The sequence below is a fragment of the Genypterus blacodes genome, unplaced genomic scaffold, assembly GCF_046128005.1.
Source record: "Genypterus blacodes isolate CSIRO-AG114 ecotype Tasmania unplaced genomic scaffold, CSIRO-AGI_Gbla_v1 ptg000053l_1, whole genome shotgun sequence".
Taxonomy (NCBI): domain Eukaryota; kingdom Metazoa; phylum Chordata; class Actinopteri; order Ophidiiformes; family Ophidiidae; genus Genypterus; species Genypterus blacodes.
In genome coordinates this window covers 4,025,851-4,047,275 of record NW_027466865.1, presented here as the reverse complement: position 1 = coordinate 4,047,275, position 21,425 = coordinate 4,025,851, and the positions used below count along the sequence as shown (strand labels likewise).

Genomic DNA, 21,425 nt, shown 5'->3' with positions numbered 1-21,425 from the left:
CTCCTATGTTACTGTTTTAACATCTGAAGGATATTTTGAGGATATTCTACTGGGTAAAAAGCAAACAGAACATTAAGTCAAAGCATATTAAAATATTGATGGTACTGTTAGTTCTTACATTGGAGACGTTTTAACTCTGGGGGATTTCAGAAAGCCTATGTGAGTGTGTGTGATGTTTTCTTTGCAGGGCCCTGATGGTCCACCAGGAAAATTAGGCCTCCCCGGGGAGATGGTGAGGAGAATTAAGTTTCTTAAGTTTCCACTCAACAATAATGCCATTAGTAGCACTATTAGTGCTGATCTAGATTTCTTTTGGCAAAGTGGACTTTTAAATCCTCAAAGTTGCAGACTAAGTATCTCTCTGTCAAATTCCAAAAAGTGACATTTAATCTAATGGAGGGTAATTTCCCAGGTTGCCATAGAGAGAACAAACTTCTCATAAAAGCACACCGAGCAGAGTTGTAGCAGTTGATGATGAGCCGTGTGATGCACAACTCTTAATTTTCCCATCTGTTACAATCTCCTCTCCTTTTGGAAGCTGCAGTCAAGGCTTGTTATTTTTAGTTTTATCCATGTCACTGGAAAACACCCAAATACATTTAAACTGATAATCTGGATTTTGTGTCCCTGAGCATCTAAAACCTGTTGTGCTTCTGCTCCAAGAAGACTATATCAATTCACCGTAGTTGTCATTGATAAGTTCTTCACCTACAGAAGGGTTGTAATATGTTTTGTCGACAAAAAAACCCAAAAGAAAGCAAATACATTCATTAGAGCTGCGGTAATAACTTTCAAGTTACTGTGGTAACCAAGAGTGAGTTGTGTAAGAAGTCACCTCCACCTAGATAAGTTGACATAGCTGCAGGAAAATATCATTGTGACTTTCAATGAGGTTAGCGCCCACTCTACTCAAATCTGTGCAATGAATAATGGGAGCCATCCATCCCATAATGTCTGCCAGGTCACTGTGGTCCCTCCTCAGCAGTCTAGAAACCCTCCTGGATAAATCTTCCTCACAGTTATTTTATTTTGGAATTGCAGTTTCCCAATAAAATGGATCTAATACTTTATGCTTCTCCTAGCTGACCCTCTACGCGTCTTCAGCACAAGCTTCTAATTTGTTCACCTGTTGAGAGTGGAACTTTTCCCATTTGTGTTGTGTTTTGGCTGCAGGGGAGGATTGGCGAGCCAGGTGAAGCTGGGCCTAAGGGATTTCCAGTAAGTGATTGGGCTAACAGAGGTCTCTTTTAGGTCAGTCTTGATTTTGGGGTGGACACATTTTGGGGAACAGTGATGGATAAGAGAGGCTTGTGTTGTGTTATTCTAGTGGGTGTAGCATTTCAGCATGAATTCATGTCTGCATGAATACCTGAAGTCTGTGTGTGTGATATAGCCCTGTATTATTTTCAGGGTGTTCAGGGACCTTCGGGACCTCCAGGAGCTAAAGGATTTGTGGGAGAGCCTGTGAGTTACATCATTTTACACATGCTTTTTGTCTTTATGGGGGATCCATTAGAAACCTTTTCGTCAATTGATAATTGGCAATTTATCCATAAGGAGTGTCCATAGTGGAACCTATTTTTTCATCCATCAAGTTTTTTCTGGGTGTTCATATGGTTTTGGTCCATGGTCACATCTTTTCAATTTCCAATAAGGGACTCATCCATATAACCTAAGAGGCATTGAGATATCTTTTAGAATTTTGTGTTTTGTAGGTTTGTCTGTCTCTTCTGTAAGATTTCGGCGGTTGCAACCGTGCGATCCTGCACAGAGGATGCAGCTTGAAATTGTAGTTCCATCCCATGTGTAATGGCCTGTGACTCTCCAGCATCTACCATGCCCTTTTCCTCTTACCCTTGCATTATACACTCTGAGTTTTCGGTCTGACACCTTGTGTTCAGTGATGCCTAGAAGCCCTTATCCTGCCTGAGAAACCCTGAGCATCCTCATCCCCTTTCTCTCACTCTGCCTAAGTCTGTCAGAAACAAGCAGAGAAGTAGTGAGTCGGAGACAATTTGATTTACACCATCTTCTTCCTGGAGAGGCAACTTTATCGGAGCCTGAATTTGTCTATAACGGCATGTCTTTTTCCATCACTTACAGAATCTTTGTTCCACTCTTTTGAGGGCTTGTAGCCCTGCAGATTAACTTATCTCCATAAATCCCTGCTGTCTGCCTGCTTCTGATTTCCTCACAATATTTCCCTCTTTTCCTTAACTTTCAGATATGTTTGTTCAAGATTAGAAACCATTAGACTTTTTGTCGATACCTTTGTTTTGTAATCGCAGGGACCAACAGGGCCACCAGGAACAACCGGGCAACTTGGAGAAATGGGACCTAAGGTGAGTTTGATTACACAGCGTTTTCTGAATGCTCACACTCGAGCATGTACATGTGACACGTTTGTAATGACTTTGTTTGGCATAGATGCAAATACTATAATGTGTTATCATTGTCACTCACTGCATAGTGACACTGGTTCTTAAATTAGCACTGAATACTGAAGGCAAACCTTGCTTCTGACAGGGGCCACAAGGGAAGGCTGGAGAGAGTGGATTACATGGTGAACCTGGGGAAAAGGTGAGTGTGACATCATGTTATGATTGATGTGGGTCTCTGCATGTTTTATAGATCACAAACACTCTGTGAGAAGAGGGGGGGGGTGCAAACAGTAAATTATCAAACCATTATTGCATCAGTAGCCTTTAGTGCAGGTAACAGCTAAGGCCATCATGTGGCACACCTCCTATTTTCTCTTTCTCAGGTAGGCAGCTGCTTTCTGAGGAAGTAGAATGTATATCAGACACAACAAGGCTTCACCTCAGCAATATTCTCATACAAATACATTATTTTGTTGACGTTACTCTTTATTAGTGACCTGTTTTGGATGTTTCAGGAACTGGTGATTACATAATACCAACATCAAAAAATGTTTTTTTCCAAAGATATTTTTTTCTAATAAAAAAATCAGTTGTTCACTTGTTGGGAGATCATTATTTTTTATTTAATTTAGGTTTGTTTGGTTATTTGATAACTAGTGTATATTGTCGGTACTGCTTACTCACATTTGTTTTACCTGGCAGGGTGCTATTGGGTTACCTGGCAACATTGGCGAGCAGGGTTTGATTGGCCAGCGGGTGAGCATCACATTTTACTGTTGGTTCTTTCTCTAGAGCCTCATTGAATTAAAGTGAATGGGTCTTCTCTTGCAAACTTTAGGAAATATCCAAAATAGACATCCCATTGAAAACTACAGGGCAAATATACTTTAAAGCACTCCAAATGCGTAATATTGCAACTGCAATCTGTTGATCTCTCTGTCAGGGTGAGCCTGGCATTGATGGAGAGGCTGGACTGAGTGGGCCTGATGGAGCCAAGGTAAAAAAGGAGGGGACAGGGACACACACACACACACATATTTATCAGCTCAAAAATCTAACCGTCCACCGAACCATATCGGCCCAGAGTTAATTAATCTAAAAATGTCTTATGCAGGAAAATGACTTTGGCCAGCAATATGCTTGATTGGGCAATTCTTCTCTAATACAGCATTTGTGTGGCCCCAGTGAACTCTTCTGTTTAATCTAACTGCAGCTTATTATAATTAGAGTGTGTGGGGTACAGGCCTATCTGCAAATGAAGCTGCATTTTGTTGAGGCTTAGTGAAAACAGATTGCTCTTCTATTTTAGGAGCGCCACTGTCTGGCAAGTGTTGTGACAGAAATGGTTTTAGAAGAGCGCAAACACTCTGGCTATTCATCAGAGTCAAACTGTTAGAAATATGGCTGTCAGACCCACAAACAGCTTTTGGCTTGCAGGAGGTGTCTTACAAGTCTAAATATGAGCTCTCAGAACACAGAGGATTAGAACAGAGCAGACCTGAGACTCTCTGCGTCTCGTGCTTTACAGGATATTTTCTGTTCGGCAGGAGAGCAAACTAGTTTGAGGGCTTTTTGGCCACAGAAAGGCTCTTTGGATGGAAAATGGCAGCACAAGAAGAATAAGATGCAACTGCTGATAACTGAGGATGAAAACCAGTTTCCTGCCATTATTCAATGTCATAAAACACAGGGAATGAAAATCATATTCACAAATGATCTATCTATCTATCCATCTATCTATCTATCTATCTATCTATCTATCTATCTATCTATCTATCTATCTATCTATCTATCTATCTATCTATCTATCTATCTGTCTGTCTGTCTGTCTGTCTGTCTGTCTGTCTGTCTATCTATCTATCTATCTATCTATCTATCTATCTATCTATCCATCCATCCATCCATCCATCCATCCATCCATCCATCCATCCATCCATCCATCCATCCATCCATCCATCCATCCATCCATCTATCTATCTATCTATCTATCGAACAAGATCATGGGGAAACAGAGGAGACACAATGTGTTATTTGTGATATGAAATAGTGAGACTAGCAGGTTTTATCTGGTTACTAAATGTTTTAATGACTTCACCAATTACCTTATTACTGGCCTTTCTCGAAAGTAATACTTACTGAAAGATAAACAAGAAGAAACCAGTTGAAAAAAGGTTTTTCTGTAAAGGAGTTGAAGTGAATTAAAGGTTGATGATAATGTTTAAAATGATACTGTAGGTTATCTGCTCATGTACAAACAATATGAGCAGATAACCTAGACAATATAAGGTGTTATATTGTCTGTATATGTGCCTTGTAATATTTTACTGTAGTCTTGTATATTGGTATTCAAATTCTACATTTTTGATAACTGTCCCTTATTCTCTGTGGGAAGATATCTTCTTGTGCTCCCATTTCCTTTGGTGTCCCACAGGGCTGAATTCTTGGCCCAGTCTCATTTTCCACATCTACAGATAATTAGTTGTTTTTGGTCTTATCATGGACCAGGTTATTATATTTCATGTCATTGTTATGTGAACCTCCCTCTTATAGCTTTACATTTATGAAGATGCATTACAAACACAAATTAATGAATGGAATCAGGAGCACCAAGTTGTGATCATATTAATATATTCCACTCATTATATCACTTAGGTTTGTTTGAGCTTCTTCTACTCTTCTCAGGGTGACAAGGGAGATGCTGGTCTTGAGGGTTCTAACGGAGATAGGGGTGCAGTGGGAATGAAAGGACAGGAAGGACCGGTTGGGCCTCCTGGACTGGTGGGTGTAAGGGTGAGTGTCTAAGCTGCCAGGGCCAATAAATTCCAATTGCCATGAAAGATCCCTTTGTCAACTACTTTCATTTTTTCTTCACAAGGGTCAGGAGGGTAAACCAGGCATAATTGGTGAAAGAGGAAAACCAGGAGAAAAGGTTTGTCAGTCCACTTACTTGTTGCTTACCCCTTACATACTCAGACATCTGTCAATTTACTCTGTGCAAGAAGTTTAATAGCACACTGCTGCAGTGTTTAACAAACAGAGAGGTCGGTAATGTCCATAAGCATGACACTGGAAGTGCTTTTCAAATAGACATTCAATCAGTTTGAAAATCAACAACTGTTCCGTGACTAAAGGAAGTTTGCACACTTACTGCATACTTGGTCCATGCTGACCCTTCTCCAGGGTAGCAAGGGTCACCAAGGTCACCTGGGCGAGACTGGGTCAGTCGGTGAGCGGGGAGAGCCAGGGTTTGTTGGACAGAAAGGAGCAAGAGGAACCATTGGGCCAGTGGTAAGACCCCTGCTGAGGAATTAAATTGTATATGGTTGGTGGTATGGGCTTAATGTGTATTTCCACAGGGTGGTCCCGGGAGAATGGGCCAACAAGGGGATCCAGGCATACCGGGTTACGAGGTAAGCACATCATAAAGTGTGAAGTGACAAAACTACATTTCATTTGAAGATATTACAACAATGAGTTAACAGTGATACTTCAGAAATTGTGCAAATGCAGTGGTGAGGTCAGATATTGTTGAGCTTCATTAAGGATACAAGGTTAAATAAGGTCTGCTGATCTTATCTTATTACATCTAAAATGTTGTAGCGCTTTGGAATACATCTGTTTGATTTAATTGGCCTTTTGGCAGTTGAGCATTAATGTTATACTTCACACAGCACATTATTTTCATCATTGACACCACAACCTTGTATTGTTCCTATGGTGATGAATCATAAGCTGAATCTCATTTCAAGTATTTTTCTACCTCAAGCTGACTTCCCATGGTTCTTTGGTTTTCAAACTTGTGGAAATAAATCCCACCTATGAGCAAATGGACATTTCTAAGTACCACAACAAAATTCAGAAAATCACAAATGTGCTGTAGTGAAATTGAGTTCACAGTTAATGTTCCCATGTTCCCAGGTAGAACAAAAGTACACAGTGTGCATACTGGGTTGGACCATTTTCAACTCCATCAACTTCTTAATTTAAAGAGAATAATAAACATTTTGCAACTAATGATTTATTTTTTAAGTGGTTTCCCAGCAAACAGAATTATGTCCCCAGGACATTCCCTTAAGTTTCCCCAAACACAATGTTTATAGAGCTCTTTATGTTACTCGGGATACAACTGTGGATTGTCAGCCCCCTGTTTGCTGGGCGCTTAATGAAAGCCATTTCATTTGTGAATAAACTGCCAGAGATTTCCATTATTTTGATTCTCTGCAGAAATTTCAATCTGGCACAGCACTAGAGAGTGCTTCAAATTTCAGGACGATTGACATAAGATATTGAATATCCCTTTTATTTGTGTCAGCAAAGGCAAATATTTATACACATGCATATCGATTAAAGCTTCATTCTTAAAGGTCACTTGTAGAGGACAAATATGCACCAAAATAGCTTTGTAAATAAACTATTACAAGTACTGTATTGGACTGTACTGTACTGCAGAGCCTGTAGGACAGCACAGAACTTGTGTTAAGACACCAAATAATTATCACATAACATTTTAAACTGCAAACATTTCTGAAATAGCAAAGTGGGCATATCACAGTAACTTATAACTGAATGACACAAAATCAGTTATTGTGTGTTCTCAACGGCATCATAAGATGAAGTTGGTAGGATCAGACAGTGTTCTACTCTCAGTCCTTTGAAAGTGAGATTTTGTCTTTTATAAACTCTGTACCCTTTTTGTCGTCACAGGGTCACAAAGGACCACAGGGCCCCCTGGGACCTCCTGGACCAAAAGGTGAAAAGGTACATTCAACAAGATATATGCGCACTAATTAGACTCAACAGTATTGGTAGTATTTGTTTTTGCAGCACATTCTGTTTTGGTAGTCAGGTGTTTTGCTACGTAGACATTTAAATCGTGTTCCTAATTATTGCCTTTTCTGTCTTGTTAATAATTCTTTATATCAGACTTTAGACATCCAATTAACTCACTGGAGCTGTCAAATGAATGTAATTAGCTCAGCATCTGGGCTCTCCTGAATTTTCTGCTCATGGTTTTGGGGATATTTTGGTGCTATAATTTGCGTTTATGTGACAGGAGCAGCACAGCCTATAACGCATTGCACCAGCGTATATTGAGAGGTAATTTGCATCGTAAGTCTGTGACTTGTATGATGTGGAGCCATCTGGATATTCATCGGTGTCGCTGCAATTTCTCTCCTATTAAATCAGATATCAAAGCTATTAACTGTCACAGCACAATGTGCGATTGTCAATTCAGAGCCAGGTTACTCATAGCCGCATCACAATTATCACCAAATACAGCTTTTCACCCAGTAACGATTGAATCTTTGTGTTTTATCAGCCTTTCATGTTGTTTACTTATTTATTTCATTTGACACATGCAAAGCACATGGCTTTTAAAATCACACACGATCTTGGTTTCTGTTCAATGTATCCTTATAAATAAGCTGGAACAGACATTTGTGAAATGGGATGATCGTGAGTAATAGTGCAAGTATTTCACATTCACATAAAGAGTGTGGGTCATGTGTCTCCAGTTTAATACTTTTTCAGGCAAACCATGCATTTATTTTATAGATTATTGGGTTTAAGGGATTGCCATTCACTGCAGTTGTGTCTCTTTTCAAAAATGATTGTTTAGGGTGAACAGGGGGAGGATAGCAAGGTTGAGGGTCCTCTAGGTCCCCAAGGTGACAGAGTGAGTTATCTTTCACATTCCTGGTTTTCCTGTGTTGTTTGATGGTGCTTGTTTGATTGTTTGATCCATTTATTTGTTGATGTGAATCCAGGGTCCTCCTGGAGACAGAGGAGAGAGAGGAGAGCCAGGTGACCCCGGGTACACTGTAAGTAAATTAGAAGTTATAATTGTAATACTACTTTCTCATTAATAATGGCGTGGTTCCATTTCATAGTTGTACATGTTGTACACACTTGAATGACTTTCAGGGTCAAATAGGTGTCGATGGAGAAAGAGGAAGTGCTGGTGCACCTGGGCTTCCTGTAAGTATCTGTGTGTATGTTCATACATCTTACGCATTTGCGTAAAGGCTCATGTACAAATGACTGTCATTCAAGTTAAACAGTAATGCTATTTTCAGGGACATCCTGGGCCAAAGGGACAACTCGGTCTGAAAGGATCCAAAGGTGGTCAAGTAAGGACAAAAATAATCGCAGCTTGGTTTTGATTTGTTGAAGACATTGAATTATTTTGTGCACTTTCATGGAACAACTGCTTGAACTGTGGAATATGAACTCTCTCTGCTCAAGGGTCAGGAAGGAAAACAAGGGGCAAGAGGTGCATCTGGGACCAGAGGACCACCAGTGAGTTGATTACATGTATTTTCTTTCTCTGTAATCCAAAATGACTTGCAGTGGAGCTTCGTGTATTCAGTATTTGTTTTGATTCAAGATTTTACATGAGCATTCCCAATTTTGTTTCTGCATCTCAGGGTGCAGAGGGTCCACCTGGCCCACGGGGGGTGGTGGGCAGGGAGGGGCTCGAGGGCCAGCCTGGGATGGATGGACTGCCTGGTATAGATGGAAATAAAGGAGTTACGGTAAGGATGCCATGAGTTGTGCATTTGTCACTGAATGAAATGAAAACTTAAATCATGGTTCTGATACTCTCATCTATTCAGGGGGAGCAAGGAGAAGATGGAGAACCGGGCTTTCCTGGCAATTCTGGCCTGCATGGTAAAACTGGTGAGACAGGGCTTCCTGGAAGTCAAGGCTCTTTTGGAGCCAAGGTGAGGCTGAGAACTGAGTGTGATGGGAGGAAAGTTTTTTTTTTTTTTTGTATGTCAGTTTCTGAAGCAAAGAGCTGCACGTGAATCAAGTTGTGACACAAGCCTTTGTAAAGAGGACAACGTAAGCAAATTTCATTGCCAATATTAAATGGAAATTGCCTATCTCAGCTTTAAGAGTAATCCACCATGGCTGCCTTCCTTGGCACCGTAATGTTCCCCTTATAACTGGATCATTCACTGATCTGATTTAAGATTCTTGTAGGGAAAACTGTCTCCATGCTTTGCTGGACCTAATGTCCAATGATAGCTGCTATTCTGAATGGCCCTGGTACCGTCTCCTTGAAGCCTGAAACTGTCTCCTTAAAGAGCAAATATTCACTGCAGTAATTTGTGTATGCTAATGGATTGGCACAGTCTAGATTTGCATGGAGATGCAGATATGAGGTTTGCACAAAATGTGCATATGCATAACTGAGATTACAAAGAGGCCTTATGTTTTAGATCTGTGCTGTTGGGAGGTTTTGCACTCATTGCTCCTATTGTAGGGAATACAGCAGCATCCCGATTTGTTCATGTATTGCTGATCTCTGTCTAAACATTTACCTTATCTGGACTTGGTGTTTGGGTATAGGAGACTATATACAGTTGCATCAAGTGATGAAAGTAGAGACTACTTTCTGACCTGCGCTTGTGTGACTTTTGTGTCCAGGGTGAACGGGGTCTCCCAGGCCAAATTGGGTCTAATGGGAAGAGAGGCTCCAGTGGTGGGATGGGACTGCCAGGCACACAAGGAGACCAGGGACCTAAAGGACAACCAGTAAGCACTAACATAGGGGAAATAAATAATTTAAAAGCTTGCCGTGTAAAATCAATTTTCACTTCCTGGCTTGTGCAGAGATGAAGGTAACTGAAGGTAACAGTTATTCTCCTTTTCTGTACACCAGGGGGGTACTGGAGAACAAGGGTTTCCAGGGGTGCTGGGCTTGTTTGGACCAAAGGTAACCCACCTTTCATCACCAGCTTTGTGAACCCATGTCACTCTGAGCTATAAGGTTTCCCTGCCTGTATCAAACTCCTAACCAGTTCTATGTCATAGCACTCACAAAATTTTCAGGAAACTATTTTTAGCAGTACCTCACCGTTTGGTTGAGGTGTGTTTGGGAAACTGAAATGTCTTAAATCCTCTGCAGGTACAATATATTTCATGTCTAAAGGGAGGAATTACTTTGAAAGTTGCTGGACATTATCGTATCATACTACGTGATCACATCTGCTACTCCCCAATGGTGCTACATTTTTTTAATCATAGCAATGCTGTTTAGGAATAACTGCCAGCTGAAGAACAGGAACTGGCTTTAATCGACCCTCTCTCTATGTTTTAATGTAGGGGATTGTGAAGCAGATACAGTTTGTATTAGTGTTTAGTAGATTTTTAAATAATTATTCAAGTCAGTTTATTTATTTGGTGTTAATCTAAAACAGCATTTTTGTGAGGAATCTAACCAACCATGTATTTGGAATTACATGCCACTGGTTATAAGATACAATAACATATACTTCTTCCTGTGTGAGAGCTGTGGACTACAAGATTCAGGATCATAGTATGTGACATCCAAAAGTTTCAAGCTTGGGTTTGTTTTTGTTCTAGGGACCCCCAGGAGACATCGGTGCAGCAGGGATACAAGGACCAAAAGGACCACGTGGTTTGATGGTACTATTAAATGAAATGATGCAGTGAACTGTCGCCCATGAACTGCACACTTCTGGTGAAATATAGGCCGTGCTCCATCGGGTGCTCCATCATATGTGTCCTCAGTCACTAACATGCCTCTCCTTCCCAGGGAATGGAGGGCGCTTTGGGCCCTGTCGGCTTCATCGGACCCAGCGGCCATCTCGTATGTACCTCATATCTCATCCTATCTGCCAAGCAGCATGTAACTTCTCTCTCCTTTCTGGCAGTGATGGAGTGATACTCTGTCTTCTCTCTCTCCATCAGGGACCCCAGGGTGACAAAGGGAGTCAGGGGGAGACGGTGCGTGGCGTTGTTTTTGATGAATCCTTCTCTGTCTGTACTGTGAGCACAGAGTCGAATGCTTAGTATGGAGGGAGCACTCCCCTCAGTCTCCTTTACTCACAGCACTTTTTGATTTCCTGTTGCGCTCCTGTGTTTGTTCTTACACTCTCAGAGACACTTAGCTGCAGTAGAATTCCTGTCAGGTTGACAAATGTGGGCTGCATGCTCATCTCAAACTTTATGAGATTTGTTGCACTCTCACAGACTGGAATAATTCACACAAGTTCACTCCAAAAATGTCAACACTCATTACTAATCTTGAATAAATACATGTAGAGGGCAGTGCAACATAAAGATCAGTGTGTTGAGTCTGCAGCAGTAAAATGAGATTAATTCCATTATTGTTGGATTGTACACTTATAAATATAGATTTTATTGTTTTTTTTCTTATCTCCAATAGGGGTTGCCAGGACCAAGGGTAAGTAATTATTCACCTCTGCAACCTAATCATTATTCTCTGCTTAGAACTGCTGTTTCAGTACAGGAAAGCCCATTATGATGCTGCATTTCTTTCAGGGATCGCCTGGTCCACGGGGGCCACCAGGACCACCAGTAAGTTCTTCTTTTCTTGTGTTTTAAACACAAACTTATATTGTAAATTAGGTGTCAACATACTGTCATATGATTAAAAAAAAAATCCATTTGCACTAGAAAGTCGTGAAATCACCTCTCCGTAACTGTTGTGTTGACTAGTCATCACATCAAGTGTGTTTCTTTAACACAGATACCACATTTCCATTTAAAAGCAAGCATATTCTTTATCGAGGGCAGCAACAAGCTCTGCAGTGTGTGTGTGAACTGAATGTTAATGCATTGGTTGGCAGCTGCTATGAAACATTCCGTAAGAAAGAAAGTATTCATTTTGCTATTTGTTTTCTGTAAATATGATGAATATCACTCAAACACTAAATTGTAGGCTCCATGACTTATGTAAATGTGGTCTTAATAGCATTCCTCCATCATGGCAAAATGCACCAGTTTTAGTTGAGTGTGAACAATTTGTGATACATTGCACCTGTAATACATCCTTTTCTCTTTGGTTTCAGGGTTTTCCCAGTTCTCACCTTTTACTTGTAAGTATGTGTATTTCTCTTTTCGGAATGAACACAGAGGACATGTTAAGTGAATAACCATGGCTGCTTCTTCTTTTCCCTATTCTCTTCTTGTATAGAAAAATGAGGCCCTGGGTGCTGCCTTTCAAGTCATCATCGATTCCCACACTGTTTTGAGAACAGAGGTCAGATTTGATGGAAAAGGAGTCATGTGTAAAAGAATCGGATGCTTTTATTGCCTGACAACACATGTGAAAGTATTTATTGCACAATACTGCAGTTCAAGCTCACATAAGTTCTTGCTGAAAAGAGTTGGTGAGCAATAAATGCAAGTTCGGAAAAGTCATTAATAACAGGTGTCAGGAAGGTCGATTTCAGACACACGGCCAATTCAAAGTGCTTTATGCAATGCTCATAAATATACAGCAATAAAATTACAATTAAAAGACTGCAGAGGAAAATCAATGATATGGGGCATTAATTAATAAATAGTCCCACAATGAACAAAATGCTGCATCAATCGGAGAAGTTTTAACCTAGATTTAAGCCGCTTTATTGAAATTGTGATCATGTTTATGTCCGACGCAGAGTTATCAGAGCGTGGACCTGCCCATGTTAGACCAGGGAACAGAGATCTTCAAGACCCTGCAGCGTCTCAGCACTCTGATCCAAAGTCTAAAAAACCCACTTGGAACGCGCAACAATCCTGCACGAATCTGCCGAGACCTGTACAACTGTGAACAGAGGCTGAACGATGGTGAGGAGCTGCTTCTTCATGTGTGTCCAACTATTTGCTCTGTTCTTGGAAATTGACATTTATTTCTTCCCCTGCTGCTGCTTTGCTTTTTGAAAGGCACTTACTGGATTGACCCGAATCTTGGCTGCACGGCCGACACTGTTGAAGTGACTTGCAACTTTACTGGTGGAGGACAGACTTGCCTGAAGCCTGTCACTGTGTCCAAGGTTGGAGTAAGCTCATATTTAATCATGTTCCACATCCAGACAGCAAATCCACCATTGCGTGCATTTGTACGGAGTAATATATCTTAGAAAGAATATATCTCTCCAGGCTGTGAGAAGCTCAAACTTAAATGAGCTGCTTCTGAGAGTGTATCTAATCAATTAACACGCAATCAAAGTTTTTCCTCCTTTCTCCCTCTGTTTGAACTGGCTTGAACTGTACAGCAGATTGGATATGATGCATCATTCTCACAGTAAATCTCTGAGCTTCCTGTTCATTCTCATCAGCCAAGTCACAATTCATTGCATCCTCAGCTGGCAGCGTAAACTTCAGGCTCTTTATCTTTATCTCCCACTCTTGCATTCCTGGATTTTGGAGTTCTATTGTTGCCAATAAATACCACAGATTAAGATCACAGAGAAATGTCCTACACGTACATTAAACCATGTTTAAAGGTAGCGATTGCAGCTATAACCTGACAATTTGTGGAATAACAACAATGCAGTCTCACATCACGTCCACATTCAACTAATTCATTCATAGATGCTCGTTCTTCCATGGAACACCACCAAATCATGATTATGTCTTATTGCTTTTGGTTTGAACCAATTTGAACAAACATCAGCCCTCACTGTGTTTGTTTTTACATCAGTCGTATTTCATATTTACTGGTTTAACAGAAATTCGATCCCTCTACAGCTGGAGATGGGAGTGGGTCGTATCCAGATGAACTTCATCCACCTTTTGAGCACTGAGGCCGTCCAGCACATCATCATTCACTGCCTCAACACGTCGGTGTGGGCAGCAGGACCCTCCCTGCAGCCTTCAACCAAGGCTGTGAGCTTCAAGGCCTGGAGTGGGGAGAAGATTCAGGCGGGGGACCTTCTGGAGCCTTTCACACCCAGGGATGACTGCTGGGTACGTGTTGATACTGTGATAGCATGGGATGAAAGTAAACCTTTAAGCCTTCCAGTGTTAATGAGGAGATTATGATTTGGGGATTTTTTTGTCTCTACATCTATTAGATCCGAACATATCTCAACAAAGTGTAAAGAAAAAAAGATGGCAGTAAAATTGATAAGTTACATCACGGACAGTTTCTTTTTAGTGCAGATCCAGGAATTCCTGGATCCCCACATATCCCACCCTTTTCTACCAAAACACATTTTCTGCCCTTTTGGTTGTTTTGACAAAACCCTGATGAATTTCATCAGATCTTATGCTTGGTATGTGGAGGTGTGGCCAATTCGAAACAACCTGCAGTAAAGTGTGTGGTAGATGTGCAGGAGCAGCTGTCAACATTCATGCTCACTTTGATGGACTATTCTTGGTGAAATTGAACAATGATTGCTTCCTAGTTTACATCACTATCAGTATGCATTGTACCATTGTCTTATTGTGTGCTATGATATAACCTTTCAGATCAAAGATGGCCGCTGGCATCAGACCCATTTTGTCTTCCAGACCCAAGACCCAAACTTACTGCCCATAGTGGATGTGTCCAACCTGCCCAGCGCAGAGCCTGGCTCGCGTTATCACCTTGAGGTCGGACCCGTGTGCTTCCTTTAGGCCCTGTGGGAGCTTTGCAGGCTCCTACATGGAGTGACGGCATGTGGGAGGCCGGATGGAGGGGAGGGGGAACGGGGTCTGGTATTTTTTTGGCAGACCCCATGTTGTCTCGCCACATGATATGCTTGGACTGCAGAACAGGAGGGGGCGCCAGAGGGGAGTGGCCCATTGGAAATGCAAAGATAAGACTTCTGGCACTAATCTGCCTTTGGAAAAAAAATAAGCTCCTTTTTCAGAAACTTGTTCCTGTGATACGAGACGTGATTGCTCAGAATGGAAGGAAGTAATATGAAAGTCCCATTCTTTCATCTCTCGGACCAAGCTGTAACATATTCCCTTCATGGTCTGACTACATATTTTTGCAAGAATTTAAAAGAAATTACAACCGGTCTGTACAGAAATATGGAGCAGATACACATGCAAATGCAAATATTATTTCCAATGTTTCAAACTTTAAGTATTATTTATACATGTATATGTACTGTACATTGTAATATAAAGTGCAATAGTTATTGTTCCACAACCTTTCTGAAACAATTCAGGCCTAGATCAACATCATATCATTCAGGTATACAGTGTGCTTGGGACACACAGGCGTGTTGTCTCCAACTTCGCCTTTTTGAGCCTCTTAACTGTCCAGTGCTGAAACTCGGCGTAACACATTCACTTCACACAAACACCTGCTGTGTGCTTCTTTCCCCACCAAGGTGGATGTCAGGATTCCACAGTGTGAAAAGCGAAAAGTGTGTCAAGATGCTACCTCGTACTGCACCTCTCATCTCACGGCGAAAACACGCTACCTGGGAGGATCTGGGATGACGCAGAGGTGACACCTGGTGCTAAAATAGTTGACACTCGTAGGATAAAGGCCTCAGCAATGCTCTGTCTCTGCTTTAAAGGGAAGATATGTATAGTATGAATACACACATGCCAAACTCACTAAATTATATTTTCAAGGTAGTATTGTATAACTATCAATATTCTGTCTGAAACTATACATGCAGTTTTTTTACTTGTTCAAAATGTAAATGTGTATAATTATGCAACCTTTATTATCTACAGTGGGTGCTATTTAAGTTTTATTTAATTTCTGTTGAGCTTTCCAATTCAAAGCCAGATATCGAGTTCACATTTCAGCACATTTTATGTTACTTGGAGCTTTAAAGATTCAACATACTGTTTTTTTTTTAAATAATTTAACTGATCTGAACTATCAACTGTTGGGGACTTTAGCATCCCTGATTATTTACTGTTCATGCATTTGTCACTGACATGTGCAGCAGTGGTGGTTGATCCCACCAACCAATGAACTCAGAGGACTTCTTAGTATACACAACATTTCACTACATAGTACACCAGCGTGGTACAACACATTCCATCTGTGGAGAGTACAGTATTGCTTGTCTGTAGAGTTATCCGATGCTGGTAACTCAATAAATGTTTCAAACCTTTGCTAATGACGTATCTACTTCAGCCAGTGCATGTCTTTATGTATTTGTATGGTACTAAGTAATTCCTTTCCTCTCAGACCTTTTTCCCTGTTTAAAATGTCCTGGAAATCAGTGGCATTACTTCAGCCCCAGTCATCTTCCCAATAGAAAACAGGCAGGCAGGCAGATTTGGGGGTTGTTAATGCTGTATTAGGAAAATAATTCAATGTGTACACTGTAATCATCGTGGGCACATGGCGTGACGGCCCCCATCCACAGGCAGGTTGACCCCAGTAATGAAGCTGGCAGCGTCAGACGCTAGGAAGGCGATGCTGTGGGCCACTTCCTCCACCTCCCCTGGGCGACCCAGGGCGTGCGTCTGCTGGCACTTGGCGAGAAACTGGAGTGAGAAAGATTAAGGGACGGGAGCTGTAAGAATGTGGACTGTGGAGGTGCTGACGTTCATGTTTCACAGAGGAAGAACTGTATGGAGTACTGAGCACTATGAGCACTGGAATGACATGTATTAGTCCTTGGACATGGCAGACTACATATGTATCTATTATCACTTTTTGTGTGAATTTTCAATGGCTCTAACCGATAACGGGGTGAATTACCTGAGTGTACTGCTCCTCGCTCAGTCCCGCTCTCTTGTGGACCTCTGTGACGATCACACCAGGGCTGGAGAGAGACAAGTACAGATATGAAATAGCAGGAACACTCCAGGTCCAACAATAGCAACTAGTGAATGTGATCTTTGACATCATAAACGTGAATGAGCGCATTTGTGAGACGATGCAGTATTCTTTACACTTACCAGACAGAATTCACTCTGACTTGCTTTGATGCCAGATCTGAAAGAAAAAGCGTCGTCGTGTGATTTCCTGCCATCTGAGGTGCCGTTAAGAACTTTTTTAAAGAAACACGGGAAATGACTCACCGAGTGCTGTGCAACGTGTGAACTGGTCAATGGCCGATTTCGACATGCAATAGGCCAAGACGCCAGGGAACTAGAGAGGGAGAGGACAAAGGGAGAGGCGCAGTACATTGCTTGGTGTGACAGCACGTACAGTACGTATGTGGCCGGCCGTGTATGTGACACTCACTGATCTTTGTCCATTAACACTTGATACGTTGACAATGGAGCCTTTGGTTTTTATCAGGTGAGGAACACAAAGTTGAGTCAGATGAAATATAGACCTGGAATACACAACAGAAATGTGCCTAAAACACTAAATCACAATTTTGGGAATAAGTACTGTATAAGTGTAAAAAGTGTCTTTCAGATTTGTGGCAGTAAGACCTGATGTCCTCTTATAGTACATACACATTACATACAATACTGTACACAGTGTATGGCACAGATAATGTGACAATACACCTTTACAGATGTGAGGTAAGGTTACACTGCAACAGGCGGTGATATAAGACGGAAAGTGCAGGTGCCATTACAGTGATGTGAGGAGTAAAGTGAAGAGAAGACGGGACGCAGGCCACAGCCATTATAACAGCGATGTGTAAACCATTCAACAACCTGAGATCATGGTTGAGGAAACGATGTAAAGAGCTGCAGGTCCTACACTCACTGTTGCCGTGACAGCGTTCTTCTGGAACCTCCGCCTCTTAAAATGCTGTCCATGTGTATTAGTGTGAAACTACACAGTTTTGGCTTGCACAACACTTGGACTCCTTTTCTTATTTCACAAGAACAGTCTGTCAACCCAAATGTCCCAGGCGCTGACATCCAGTCTACAATTTAGTCACAGTATAGTTTCATAAAATCCTACCTGACGTTGACATTCATGACTTTATCATACTGAGCCAGATCTGCTGTCTCGATGCTGCCCATGGCCAGGATCCCAGCACTGTTGACCAGGACGTCCAGCCGACCAAAGTGGGCGATCGTCTGCTCCACTGTCCTCTTCACCGTCTCCTCATCAGTGAGGTCTCCAGGTACCAGTAAGGGCTGCACGGTGACACACGTGCCGTGTTTCATTTAGCATCACTTACCACGATTTTATTAGAAAACATTTAAATATATTGCATTTGGAGCCCCCATTTTCCCATATTGGTAAAATTGTGAGGATTCCACCTTTTTCCATTTTTGTCAACTAAATTATCAAAGAAATTACAGTTGTTTTTGTTAATATGTATAATACTTTGTTTTACTACTTGCAGATGCAGTGAATTTAAATGTGACAGGTGCAACAAACGTCGAGAAAGTCCATGTAGCTCAGAGGGTCACAGGCCAGGGGGCGGATTGCAGTGAGAACACAGTGTGTCAAGTCCGAACATGGCTGCACCGACTTTAATCACGCCAGGCTGACATATCTGTCCCCTAGATAACATGTTAACGTGTTCGTTAGTTAGTGTCGCTACCTCCGCAGCCCCGCTCTCGGTACATTCTTTAGCTACTTTGCGTAGGTTTTCCACGTCGCGCCCGTTAAGCGCCAGCAAAGCACCGAGTTTGGCGAAGAGGACGCTCGTGCCTGCGCCGATGCCCGAGCTTGCGCCGGTGACCAGCGTCACTTTCCCGGCCAGGGAGGAAACCTAGAAGACATAAAGCTGACATGTACACACCGTCTTCACAATATGAGCAACAACGAAACACTCACGGGCCCGTACGCTCACTTTAAAAGCGTCACTTGTAGCCATGACTCTCTTTGGCAGAGCTGGGTTGGTGGTGGCGGCTAAGCTAGGTCGAGTCGTTATGACGTTTCGCTATGCGACAGTCGGGTTCGTCTTAACTTTAGGACATGTGTACGTGTATTTGCATTACACAAACAATGTGAAATAACCAATTTAACAAATAAAAACTTTATTTTGTACAAAACATTGACATTTTATATGCACATCTTGTGAGGAAAAAGTTACCACGAGCAATGCAATTAGTAGGCAGAAATGACGTTTTTGCTGTGTCTTTGTTTGGGGAGCATGGACTGTGTATGTGAAAACTCACATTTATCACCAATGCTGGACTGAAAACTACCTCTGAACACAATTAAAAATAAGATAAGTTCACTTTACAGTACAGCGAATAGAAGATTGAAACCTGAATATTCAATGTTGTGGATGCAAAATGTGGTGCAGCCGCATACATTTTATGTTTCATAATAAATGTAGGACGTTACTGTGTCAGTTCTCTCTCTCTCTCCAGTCTAGTTTCTTTCCACTTTCTAGCTTGGAGACGACAGCTGTAACACAGACGTTCGCTGTTACACAGACGTTCACTGAAAACAGCCTCAATGCACAGTTGACGTATCAAAAGCAGCACGCCGTCTATCCAGCAAAAGGGTTGGCGTGTATCGTCACATCCTTTATCCGAGTCTCGGTCAGCGGTCGAAATGACTTTTCGTTGACGGGAAGTTTCTCCAGTTCGTCCAGTGTTTCCAGGCCGTCGATAATCCTGCGTGGTGAAGAGAGCGACACATCAGTTCACCAAAAATCGATAATTAGCCGAGGTCACAGGGAGGCAGATTAGAAGGTGTAGGTGATGGAGTAATACGCTTCTATTCTGAACTTCAGTACTTCATTGAATCTTACACACAATTGTACAAGTTACTTACTTTCCAAACACTGTGTACTTCATGTCTAAATGTGGCTGTTTGGCATATGTGAAGAAGAACTGGGAGCCATTTGTGTTGGGGCCGTTGTTCGCCATTGAGACCACCCCTCTTACATTATGCTGAAACAAGAAAGGAGAAAACATGGCAGTGTCCAAAAGGCAGACAGGCAGGCAGGCGGCTCAATCAATTCCTCAATTTCCTAACGTAGGTCAGGCAGCCAGAGGAGAATCTCACCTTTAAGTGTTCACTGAACTCGTCTTCGAATTTGCGGCCCCATATACTCGTCCCTCCTTTACCGGTGCCTGATGGTTTCACAAAATGGAGCGCACACAAAGGAGAGAGAGTGAGGACCTGCGTTCATACAAGTGTGACCAATACGCAGCCTGCAGTCGCGTACCTGTCGGGTCTCCGGTCTGGACCATGAAGCCTTTGATGTTCCGGTGGAAGACGCTGCCGTTGTAAAACCCACTGGCACACAAGGCGAGAAAGTTCTGTTAAGGGGAAGAAGAAGATTTGACACGTTATGATGCGTCATGGCACAATAACAAACCGTGACTATTTTTTTAGCAATTTCAATGCACGATAGTTCCTCTCTAAGTTTGTTATGTGATAAAACACAAGGAAACTATTGGAGTCAACTTAGAATCATCTGGTCATTAAGAGAAGGGGATCAAATAAAGGGGTTATATTTGTTTTGGGATAGTTTTGTGCATTTTATTTGTTCTTGATCAATGTGCCCGCTGACCTCTCACTCGCATATCTAAATGGAATCCAAACAGAATTAATGTCATTGATTTCACCTGCTATGACACCATAATATATGTTTTTTATTCGAGCTTTGTACCAACCTTTACATATTAACGACAGAAAATCATTATGGTTCGTTAAATTAATGCAAAGCAAAAGCATAACATTGAGGCTTTACACTGACTCTGGCGGTTCTTATGTTAATTATCTCTTGTTTGATGGATTTTAATTCTTTATTTCAAGATGTCCACTCACCTCACAGGCTCTGGGCGCCCGCTCGCAGAACAGCTCGATTTTAAGTTCTCCCAGATCGGAGTGAAGAGTAACAGCCTGCAAAGATTACAACGACATTCTGAGTATATTTGACTCAAACTCGTATTTAACTGCAAAAGCACACGAGCAACCGGATTACACGACAGGCAACCAGCGAGCAAACACATACAAAACATTAAGCTACTACGACGGGGAAAGCAGCTGCCCGTGTAACCTACAGATAAACAATGATACTAGATGTTAACTGTCTTCATCAGTTTGTAATTAAAAGTTGAAATAGCAACCAACAGTAGGTTAAGAGAATAAACGTTTGTAGTACCATTTTTCAAACGGCGCGTCCACAATTTGGTGTGTCGGTGAAATATGTCCGTGTAGATGTTTGGGCGCAGTGTCCGATAGTTCCGTGCTAAAATATTGATCATTTCACGACGGACAAAGAGAAATGACGTGGGGGTGGGATGTCCCTTCTTTGTTTTTCTTTTTTTGTTTCTCTCTTCTCTCCTTCTCGTTACCACAGCCTATGGTGCGATTTGTACTGCCTACATTGCTGTTTGACATCATCCTGTGAAAACTGTATTTAGCCTATGAGATCATTGCAATTTCAATCTACTTGTATTCTGCCTCAGGGTCTAACGTATAATGTTTAA

At 41.7% G+C, this 21,425-nt stretch overlaps 3 protein-coding genes across 3 annotated transcripts in view; 1 reads left to right on the top strand and 2 right to left on the bottom strand.

The window, feature by feature from the left end:
• col27a1b (collagen, type XXVII, alpha 1b) overlaps positions 1-16,253 on the top strand; it is a 54,730-nt gene extending 38,477 nt beyond the window's left edge. Inside the window, exons 31-62 of the mRNA XM_076151119.1 lie at positions 188-232; positions 1,174-1,218; positions 1,411-1,464; positions 2,289-2,342; positions 2,527-2,580; positions 3,084-3,137; positions 3,325-3,378; positions 5,064-5,171; positions 5,257-5,310; positions 5,562-5,669; positions 5,738-5,791; positions 7,086-7,139; positions 8,002-8,058; positions 8,150-8,203; positions 8,307-8,360; positions 8,459-8,512; positions 8,628-8,681; positions 8,810-8,917; positions 8,999-9,106; positions 9,816-9,923; positions 10,051-10,104; positions 10,755-10,817; positions 10,948-11,001; positions 11,103-11,138; positions 11,581-11,598; positions 11,697-11,732; positions 12,227-12,253; positions 12,352-12,417; positions 12,821-12,989; positions 13,086-13,201; positions 13,893-14,111; positions 14,616-16,253. Of these exons, the coding sequence (XP_076007234.1) occupies positions 188-232; positions 1,174-1,218; positions 1,411-1,464; positions 2,289-2,342; positions 2,527-2,580; positions 3,084-3,137; positions 3,325-3,378; positions 5,064-5,171; positions 5,257-5,310; positions 5,562-5,669; positions 5,738-5,791; positions 7,086-7,139; positions 8,002-8,058; positions 8,150-8,203; positions 8,307-8,360; positions 8,459-8,512; positions 8,628-8,681; positions 8,810-8,917; positions 8,999-9,106; positions 9,816-9,923; positions 10,051-10,104; positions 10,755-10,817; positions 10,948-11,001; positions 11,103-11,138; positions 11,581-11,598; positions 11,697-11,732; positions 12,227-12,253; positions 12,352-12,417; positions 12,821-12,989; positions 13,086-13,201; positions 13,893-14,111; positions 14,616-14,762 (2,340 nt within the window). The 3' untranslated portion in view covers positions 14,763-16,253. The remainder of the gene's footprint in view (positions 1-187; positions 233-1,173; positions 1,219-1,410; positions 1,465-2,288; positions 2,343-2,526; positions 2,581-3,083; positions 3,138-3,324; positions 3,379-5,063; positions 5,172-5,256; positions 5,311-5,561; positions 5,670-5,737; positions 5,792-7,085; positions 7,140-8,001; positions 8,059-8,149; positions 8,204-8,306; positions 8,361-8,458; positions 8,513-8,627; positions 8,682-8,809; positions 8,918-8,998; positions 9,107-9,815; positions 9,924-10,050; positions 10,105-10,754; positions 10,818-10,947; positions 11,002-11,102; positions 11,139-11,580; positions 11,599-11,696; positions 11,733-12,226; positions 12,254-12,351; positions 12,418-12,820; positions 12,990-13,085; positions 13,202-13,892; positions 14,112-14,615) is intronic.
• Positions 16,254-16,381: 128 nt separating this feature from the next.
• On the bottom strand, positions 16,382-18,905 carry LOC143001459 (3-oxoacyl-[acyl-carrier-protein] reductase FabG). Its single transcript, XM_076151087.1, has 8 exons — positions 18,824-18,905; positions 18,572-18,742; positions 17,980-18,158; positions 17,299-17,392; positions 17,133-17,202; positions 17,010-17,046; positions 16,810-16,873; positions 16,382-16,592 (listed from the first exon to the last, which is right to left on the bottom strand). The coding sequence occupies exons 1-8, from the start codon at positions 18,845-18,847 to the stop codon at positions 16,434-16,436; spliced, it is 798 nt and encodes a 265-aa protein (XP_076007202.1). The 5' UTR covers positions 18,848-18,905; the 3' UTR covers positions 16,382-16,433.
• Positions 18,906-18,993: 88 nt separating this feature from the next.
• On the bottom strand, positions 18,994-21,202 carry ppil3 (peptidylprolyl isomerase (cyclophilin)-like 3). The gene is made up of 6 exons (XM_076150912.1): positions 21,098-21,202; positions 20,761-20,835; positions 20,156-20,249; positions 19,993-20,060; positions 19,759-19,877; positions 18,994-19,598 (listed from the first exon to the last, which is right to left on the bottom strand). The coding sequence occupies exons 1-6, from the start codon at positions 21,098-21,100 to the stop codon at positions 19,472-19,474; spliced, it is 486 nt and encodes a 161-aa protein (XP_076007027.1). The 5' UTR covers positions 21,101-21,202; the 3' UTR covers positions 18,994-19,471.
• Positions 21,203-21,425: the final 223 nt, after the last annotated feature.

What these genes read in the sequence shown, in the direction of transcription:
- LOC143001459 (XM_076151087.1), bottom strand. Translation starts at nt 18,847, where the DNA reads ATGGCTACAAGTGACGCTTTTAAA. An exon ending in CCGAGAGCGGGGCTGCGGAG is followed by an intron (nt 18,159 to 18,571) that starts GTAGCGACACTA and finishes GTCACCGTGCAG; the next exon opens with CCCTTACTGGTACCTGGAGA. An exon ending in GTCATGAATGTCAACGTCAG is followed by an intron (nt 17,393 to 17,979) that starts GTAGGATTTTAT and finishes TGTGTATTCCAG; the next exon opens with GTCTATATTTCATCTGACTC.
- ppil3 (XM_076150912.1), bottom strand. An exon ending in GGGCGCCCAGAGCCTGTGAG is followed by an intron (nt 20,250 to 20,760) that starts GTGAGTGGACAT and finishes TCCCCTTAACAG; the next exon opens with AACTTTCTCGCCTTGTGTGC. An exon ending in AAGTACACAGTGTTTGGAAA is followed by an intron (nt 19,599 to 19,758) that starts GTAAGTAACTTG and finishes TTCACCACGCAG; the next exon opens with GATTATCGACGGCCTGGAAA.